At 40.9% G+C, this 7,970-nt stretch overlaps 1 protein-coding gene across 1 annotated transcript; it reads left to right on the top strand.

Moving 5' to 3' along the window:
- Positions 1–204: 204 nt before the first annotated feature.
- On the top strand, positions 205–6,202 carry LOC131034093 (receptor-like protein kinase HSL1). Its single transcript, XM_057965463.2, has 2 exons — positions 205–3,836; positions 5,498–6,202. Exons 1-2 carry the CDS (start codon positions 1,184–1,186, stop codon positions 5,890–5,892), a joined length of 3,048 nt encoding a protein of 1,015 aa, XP_057821446.2. The 5' UTR covers positions 205–1,183; the 3' UTR covers positions 5,893–6,202.
- Positions 6,203–7,970: the final 1,768 nt, after the last annotated feature.

Below are 7,970 nucleotides of genomic sequence, written 5' to 3'. Positions count from 1 at the left end.
GGCGCCTTGGTTTACCGGTCAAAATAGGTCGTATGGTAATCGTAGTAGGTCATCAAAAGCGTCGCAGTCTCGCAGACAAGACGAGACGGGACGGCAGGCGCAGGCAACGTTAACGTCAATTAATTACGTTTCGTGAAATTGTCTGGCAGGTGACGAGTGCTTGTAGTGTTGGAGTAATAAACAGGGTAAGATTTCAGTTTGGAGAGACAATACGGCCAGGCATTGTAAGGCTTTGGAGTTTTAGATCGGTAATGGCTGCCGGCCCGGGGAATTTAAACTGTTCCGGAATGGGCGATTGATGAGCTTTACGGTGAGGTGTTTTTCTTTTCGGGCGTTTAAAAGCGGGCTGTTCGGGTTCCAAAATCGTTGAGGGCGGGCGTCCGAAACACATTGTCTAGCTGTCTGAAGCGTTTCGCCAGCGTGTACGAGCTCTCAAATAATGTGCCGAAACTTTGCAGTTTACCCGAGCAAAAACAAATAAATTTTGTTTGGTTTCATGGCGATTTTGGGGAAATCGTCGAGGTCATTTCTATTTGTTGTCCAGTTCTTGTAAGATTCTCACGTGCCGAAGTTTTGAGGATTGGAAGGGAGGAAGGATTGTGAGAGATTTGGAGGGATAAAAGCTTTGCCTGGGTTTTCGAAGTTCTGAAGTGGTGGTTTGTGCTCTTGGCGCAGAAACAGATAAATTTTGTTCGGTTTCAAGACGATTTTTGGGAAATCGTCGAGGCCAGACCATTTCTGTTTGGTGGCCAGTTTTTGCAAGGTTCTCACGCGCCGTGGTTTGGAGCAATAGGAGGGAAGGATTTGGAGAGATCTTTGAGATTTTGTGGGATAGAAGCATTGCCTGGGTCTTCAAAGTTTTGAAGTGGTGCTGTGTGCTTTTAGCTTTGCAGTTTTTCCTTCCTTTGGTTTTGAGGAATTGGAAAATCGGCGAGACTCTGGGTGTGCTTGTTCAGTGAAGGTTTGGAGAGTTTTTGCAAGTTCAAAAACTTGAGCTTTGCAGTTTACGGAAGCAGGAGCTGAACAAAGGAGCCTTTCGGTTTCTTGAATATTTGCCGAAATCAATGAAGCCTTGCCTGTTTTAGTAAAGCTTTGGTCGGTTTTGATAAGTTCTGAAGATGCACTGAGGCTTTGCAGTCGAAAGAAGAAAAAAGGCGGAAATTTCTGGACTATTATTGAAGGCATGCTTCTGAAAATGGCGGGGCCAGCTGCGAAGTTTCGGCTTTGCTTCTTTGTTTTTGGCGTCGTTGTATCTTCCTTGGGGTATTCTGCTGCACAAAGCTCGCAAGATGCTCTTTATTTGCGGCAGTTGAAGAGTGGATTTGACGATCCGAACGGCTTTTTCCTCAGCTGGAACGATAACGATGCCTCTCCTTGTAAGTGGAAGGGAGTCACTTGCGATGTCACTGGAAATGTCACAGCAATCGACCTTTCCGATGGGAACATCGCGGGAGAGTTTCCGGCGATTGCTTGCAGGCTTCCCGCTCTCAGGAATCTCTCCCTGGCCTACAACAACGTCAACGGTTCGATTCGCGAAGAAGACTTGGGACGCTGCGAGACGCTGGAGTGGCTGGATTTGTCTCAAAATATCCTCGTCGGTGAGCTGCCAGATTTTATTTCTAAGCTCACGAATTTGCAGTACTTGGACCTTTCTTCCAACAATTTCAGCGGCATAATTCCCCCGGGCTTCGGGAATCTTCCAAAGTTGCAAGTTCTGAGCCTCCACGCCAATCTTCTCAACTCCACAGTTCCGGCATATCTCGGAAACTTAACAAGTCTTGTCCAGCTCAACCTGGCCTGGAATCCAACAATCACCGGAACATTGCCTCCGGAGCTCGGAAACCTGATCAATCTGGAAAATCTATGGGTGGCGGCCTGCAGCATTGGCGGAAAAATCCCTTCGGAGCTTGGAAATCTGTTGCATCTCACGAATTTTGACATTTCTCAAAATCAGTTCACCGGTTCGATTCCCGAGAGCATCGCCAAGCTGAAAAATGTTGTACAGATTGAGCTTTACAGCAACAAATTGTCGGGCCCCATTCCATCCGCCATGGGGGATTTGAAAGCTCTAAAGCGCTTTGATGCATCGTCGAATATGCTCAACGGTTCGATTCCTGACGGATTCGGGTCGCTGGATCTTGAATCTTTGAACCTCTACGAAAATAATCTGACCGGAAAGATTCCTCCAGGGCTCGGGTCACTTGCAAGTCTCACAGAATTAAAGCTTTTCTCGAACAAGTTAACGGGCGCCTTGCCGGAGAATCTAGGCCGGAATTGTCCTCTGGAGACCTTAGACTTGGCAACGAACCAGCTTTCCGGTAGCCTGCCTCCCCACCTCTGCAGGATGAAAAGCCTTCAAGTTCTGAGTGTTTTTAGCAATCAGTTTTCCGGCGCTTTGCCTGAAACCCTAGGAAGCTGTACAAGCTTAATGAGGGTAAGGCTCGGCTACAATGAATTCAACGGCACGGTGCCAGAATCTCTCTGGGGGCTCTCTCATCTCTCACTGCTCGAGCTGCGGCACAATAAATTCGAAGGCTCGATTTCCTCCTCTATTGCTGGCGCAAAAAATCTCTCGCAGCTCGACATCACTGGCAACAAGTTTTCTGGCGACATGCCTGAACAAATCGGCGAGCTCTGGAACATCACGGAGATCATAGCCGGCAATAACTTATTCAGCGGCAATTTGCCTCGGAGCTTGGTGAACCTCCTGCGCCTCGCTAGGCTGGACCTCGGCAATAACCAGATAACAGGTAATCTTCTCACTGAAATAGAATCATGGCAGCAGCTCACAGATCTCAATCTGAAAAACAACAAGCTTATTGGTTCGATTCCCGAGGCTTTAGGCTCGTTGCCTGTGCTTACATATCTTGACCTCTCTGGAAATGAACTATCTGGGTCAATACCCAAAGAGCTGGGAAATTTGAAGTTGAATACCTTCAATGTGTCAGATAACCGTTTAAGCGGGCCAGTGCCATCTGTGCTTGAAAATGCTGCTTACGAAGACAGCTTTTTGGGAAACCCTGGGCTGTGTAGCGTAAGCCAATTGAATGGCATAGCCACATGTGGCTCAGCCAGTCGTCGCCGGAGTACAGGATGGCTTATGGGCTGCATTTTTGCATTGGCGGGCATTATTTTGATCGTGGGTCTTGCCTGGTTTTACAGAAGATACCGCAATTTTGACCGTGCAGAGGGTAAAGACAAAAACAAGAACAACAAAAATAAAGCCTTCATGGACAAGTCTTCATGGATGCTCACTTCGTTTCATCGATTAGGGTTTAGTGAATATGAAATCCTAGATTGCCTTGATGAAGATAATGTTATTGGGACTGGAGGGGCTGGTAAAGTTTACAAGGCTACACTGAGCAATGGTGAGACTGTGGCTGTCAAGAGGCTCTGGAGTAGCGGTAAAAGTAGAGAGGAGGCCGACTTCAACGACAATGGGTTCAAGGCAGAGGTGGATACTTTGGGGAAAATCAGACACAAGAATATTGTGAAGCTGTGGTGCTGCTGTGCTCACAGGGACTCCAATTTGTTGGTTTATGAATATATGCCTAATGGGAGCTTGGGGGATCTCCTACATGGGCCTAAGGCTAGTGTGCTGGATTGGCCTATAAGGTACAGGATTGCAGTTGGGGCGGCACAGGGTTTGGCTTATCTTCACCATGACTGTGTGCCTGCAATTGCTCATAGAGATGTTAAGTCCAACAACATCTTGCTGGATGGGGATTTTGTGGCTCACGTGGCAGATTTTGGCCTTGCAAAGATTCTACAAAGCTGTGGCAGAGGGACTGATTCCATGTCCACAATTGCTGGTTCCTATGGGTACATAGCTCCTGGTCAGTACATAGCACATTCTTTGCGAATTGAATCTTGTGACTCTGTTTTGTATAGATTTGTTCTGTTTTATGACTTTGATGTTGTGCTTTCTGTTTTAAGACCGAATTTGGTACTTCCAATAGCCCTACTTAAACCTACACTTGGGATAAAATTGTATCCTAGAAGCCAAAGTTCAACGCTAGTTTTAATCTATGTTCGAAACCAGGATCACGTTCGGGCTACTAGTCTGCTTTACAAAAAGCTACTTGTATTTATAGGATTGTTTTTGACAGGGTTCTGTATAGGAATGGATTGATGCTTCAAAGCCTACCCCCTCAACCTATACACTTTAGTTGACGTGTTTGTGAAAAAAGCATAAATCCAAAACTGGCTCTGACATCATATTGGAGAATTGAGCAGACTCTTATTCAGACCCATAATTATCTTCCTTTTATGTAGGTTAATTTCCTTGAGGCTAATAGGTTTTTCACTTGACAATGAATTGTGTCCCAATATTATGTCCCAATTCGCATTTAAGTTGAGGTTATACTTGTTTCTTAAGGCAAATACCAGTTTTACTATGTTCGATAATTGGTCCGGTTATAATATAAACTCCAGTCTTTAGGCTATTTACAACTAGTCACCTTCTTTTGTCGAGATGTTTTTATCTAGTTGTATTTGTGGATTGATGTCTCTGACATTTTGTTTTTTATCATACAAACGCTAATGGGTTTTTGTTCGCCTCTCATAATTTCAGTTAATTTTGTTTTCCTTCATGATCCAATGCATACTTGATATTTCCAACTGCTAAACAGCGGATGGCTCACTCAATCATTTTCAGCTCTTTTATAAACCCTGAAGCATATGTTGTGCTTGGTTAATTTCTGAAATATTAAATGCTTGCTATTGATTCTGGAAAGTTGTTGTAAAAGGGTGTTACTGATATTCCCTCTAAAGTGTGAAGCCCTCTTTTCCTTCTAAATTCAAAACTGCTATTAAGAGTCTGAAGGGGATCTTTGGTTCTTGCTTTTTGGTTAAACGATTGAACTCATGCTTGTTTATTTCTGCTGGAATCAGTCTTGATGTTCTTCTTTTTTGTTTCTCTGCCCTGAGCTTCTTTTACCTTCCAATTCAAACTTAATTTTGTTTATTTGAATGGGATCCTGTGGTTCTCCGTGTTAGTTTCTCTGAACTTCTGCTTGCTTTTCTTTGGAGATTAAGACTGATATTTTTTGCTTGATCTTTGAAATGGGATCTTGTGGTTTGCCTACTCAATAATTGAGGCCATATTGATCATGCACATTTTATCTTCAAATTTAGCTGATAACTTATTCTATGTTTTCAAACCTAAACTTGGCTTTCTTTTACTTGTTTCCCACAAGGAACCAATGATTGCCTCCCCTTTCAATTCATCTTGTTTTTGTGTTGCACTTTGCAACACTTAGTGCTGATTATGTTGCCTTTGATGAAATTTCTGTGTAGTAAAATGTGGGAATGGTTCTTTGTTGTTTGAATCTACTGGTGACTGATTTAATTTTGTTCCTTGGATTCTTCTAAAATCAGATAGCGTTCAACTTATTTTCTTGATCGAAAAAGAATGACAATCTCATTCTCAATTTGTTATCCTAAGACATCAGAAACTTTTCTAACCTCATAAAATATGTTGCATTTGTTCATGCAGAGTATGCCTACACTCTCAAGGTGAACGAAAAAAGCGACATCTACAGTTTTGGAGTGGTGATGTTAGAACTAGTGACTGGTCGGCGACCAGTAGACCCTGCATTTGGAGAAAACAAGGATCTTGTCAAGTGGGTATGCACTAGAATTGAAAAGAAGAACGCGTTGGAGGAAATCCTCGATCCCAAGCTTGTAGGTTGTTTCAAAGAGGAAATGGCCATGGTCCTCAAAGTGGCACTTCTCTGCACAAGTGCTTTACCCATAAACAGGCCATCAATGAGGAGGGTGGTAGAGATGCTGCAGGAAGCCAACCCACTTCACAAGGCCAAGGGCAGTGTTAAGTCTGGGAAACTATCTCCCTACTACTACGAGGAACCTTCAGTACCAGACAGTCCATAGCCAAATGAAGGGTAATTCACATTTTCCACAGTGCAAGACACTCCATAGCCTAATGAAGGGCAATCGCCTTTCTGGACCAAGTTCATAGTAGTTTAGACTAGGTTAACCTTTTGCAAACTCATGGTTGTACATTCTTTTCCCTTTTATCACCTTTCCCTCTCTTCATCCCTCTGTATTTTCCTTTGGTAATTTCTAAGATGTGGTTAGGGCTGATTGTAACCTCTAAATCTAGGTGCAGTACCATTTCTCAAATTAGCTACTTGTTCCATTAAATTATTGGGGATTACTGAAATTCTGCAGATTGTTTACAGCTGCATGTACATGGCCTTATGCTGTTGTTGATATTTATTCCATCACATGGCTAATGGACTTTATTTTCTGTCAATAAGATTAAAGTGATAAACAACCCAACATACATTTAACCTCATTAATGCTCTAACATCATGGATCTCAACTTACAATATTAAAAACATTGAAAAATAGATGTTAAAAATTTTAAAACCAAAAACATTGATATATTTAATTGAAAACAGCTAGAACGATGATTTATTGAATGTTTCCATTAAATCACCGTCACAGAACCTTCTTATAGCAGTAGGTAAAGCATTGATGTAACGCTCTTTTAAGTTCCCTGTTTCCTACGCAATGACAGTCTAACCACTACATTCTGGAAACTACTGCAATCCTGATAAATATATTGGATAGTCACATTTGACTAAACCTATCCATCTAACGTCACTGCTCAGAATTAGAAATTCAATACTCAAAAGGCTTACTAACCCGTGGGGTCGTGTCATTTAAGAATCAGTCCTCAATATTATGGCATTTGTAGTTTAAAATTTCTCTATAAATAAAAAACCATCAATGGATGAAAGTGGGAGTAAAATAACTTTTTAAGCTGCGCAGTGCGCGTGTACACCAGAGAGTAATAAAAAGTATAGCATAAATCTACTGCATATTCCTGTACTGTTGTTTACTAGGAAGCACAAATACACATCATTCATATATATATATAAAAGAATGGAGACAGAGACTGAAGAAAAACCTGACTGAATTGTACATGCGTCGAGTAAGTTTCGAAGAATGCAACTAAACACTAGTTAAATACATGGTGGGCAGACATATTCGAATAAATTCTTTCTCATGCTAAAATTAATTGAGTCCATGGGAAAGGTGTAAATCATTTGCCCATTTGTCGACGCACTCATTTTTAATTTGCTTGAACAAAAAAGTGAATACCTTTTGTGTTGAAGATATTTTTTTATCTTTATTTACGAAGAGTGAGGCTTAGTCTTTGCAAATTGTCCAAGTGGTCATTAAAGATGAGATGATTTTTTAAAAAAAGTTTTATTTACATTTTCATTTCATACATTGTACCCTTGTTATTGCATGTTGGTCAATCATCATAATGATGATGATGGTTCACAAAATATTATATGAATATATACAAGAAATTGATTAAAAGCATTAGGATGACCTTTTATCTAAGGTTATTTTTAGGTGTTATTGTGCTTATTTGTTGGAGCTACTTTTCTAGAATTGTTGGAACTAGTGGAAGCAATTTAAAGCCATTATTTTTCTTAAAACACCCATGTTCAAACCTTGATCCTTTAGACATGCTTGAATACTTTCAATCTTTCAAGAAAATTTAGTGATCATTTTTTTATTATATGAGACATTTCATCCACTTGCTTCTAGTGAATCCTTTAGGCATATGCTTGAATTCTTTCAATCTTTCAAGAAAATTTAGTGATCATTTAATTTCTTTTTATCTTTTCTGATTATATGAGACATTTCATCCACTTGTTTCTAGTGGACTATCAAAGTAGTTGCAGATGATTTTAATGTCTTGTGGTCATGGAAAATTGTCAAGGTCTTAGTCTTAGTGTAAGATTATATTACACTTTATAATATTTTTATTTTGGTAATTCATTCTATTTACCTAGATAATAGGAAGTGAGCACATTTCGATTCTCTTCATTGATGGATTTGTTTTCCACCACTACATCATCTATCTCCTTGATTGATGATTGTTAAGTGTCATAGTTCTCTCATCAAGATGAGTTCACTTGACATGT

This window comes from Cryptomeria japonica, chromosome 5 (assembly GCF_030272615.1).
Source record: "Cryptomeria japonica chromosome 5, Sugi_1.0, whole genome shotgun sequence".
NCBI lineage: Eukaryota > Viridiplantae > Streptophyta > Pinopsida > Cupressales > Cupressaceae > Cryptomeria > Cryptomeria japonica.
The sequence above is the reverse complement of the archived record's forward strand: the minus strand, read 5'-3'. Positions and strand labels throughout refer to the sequence as shown.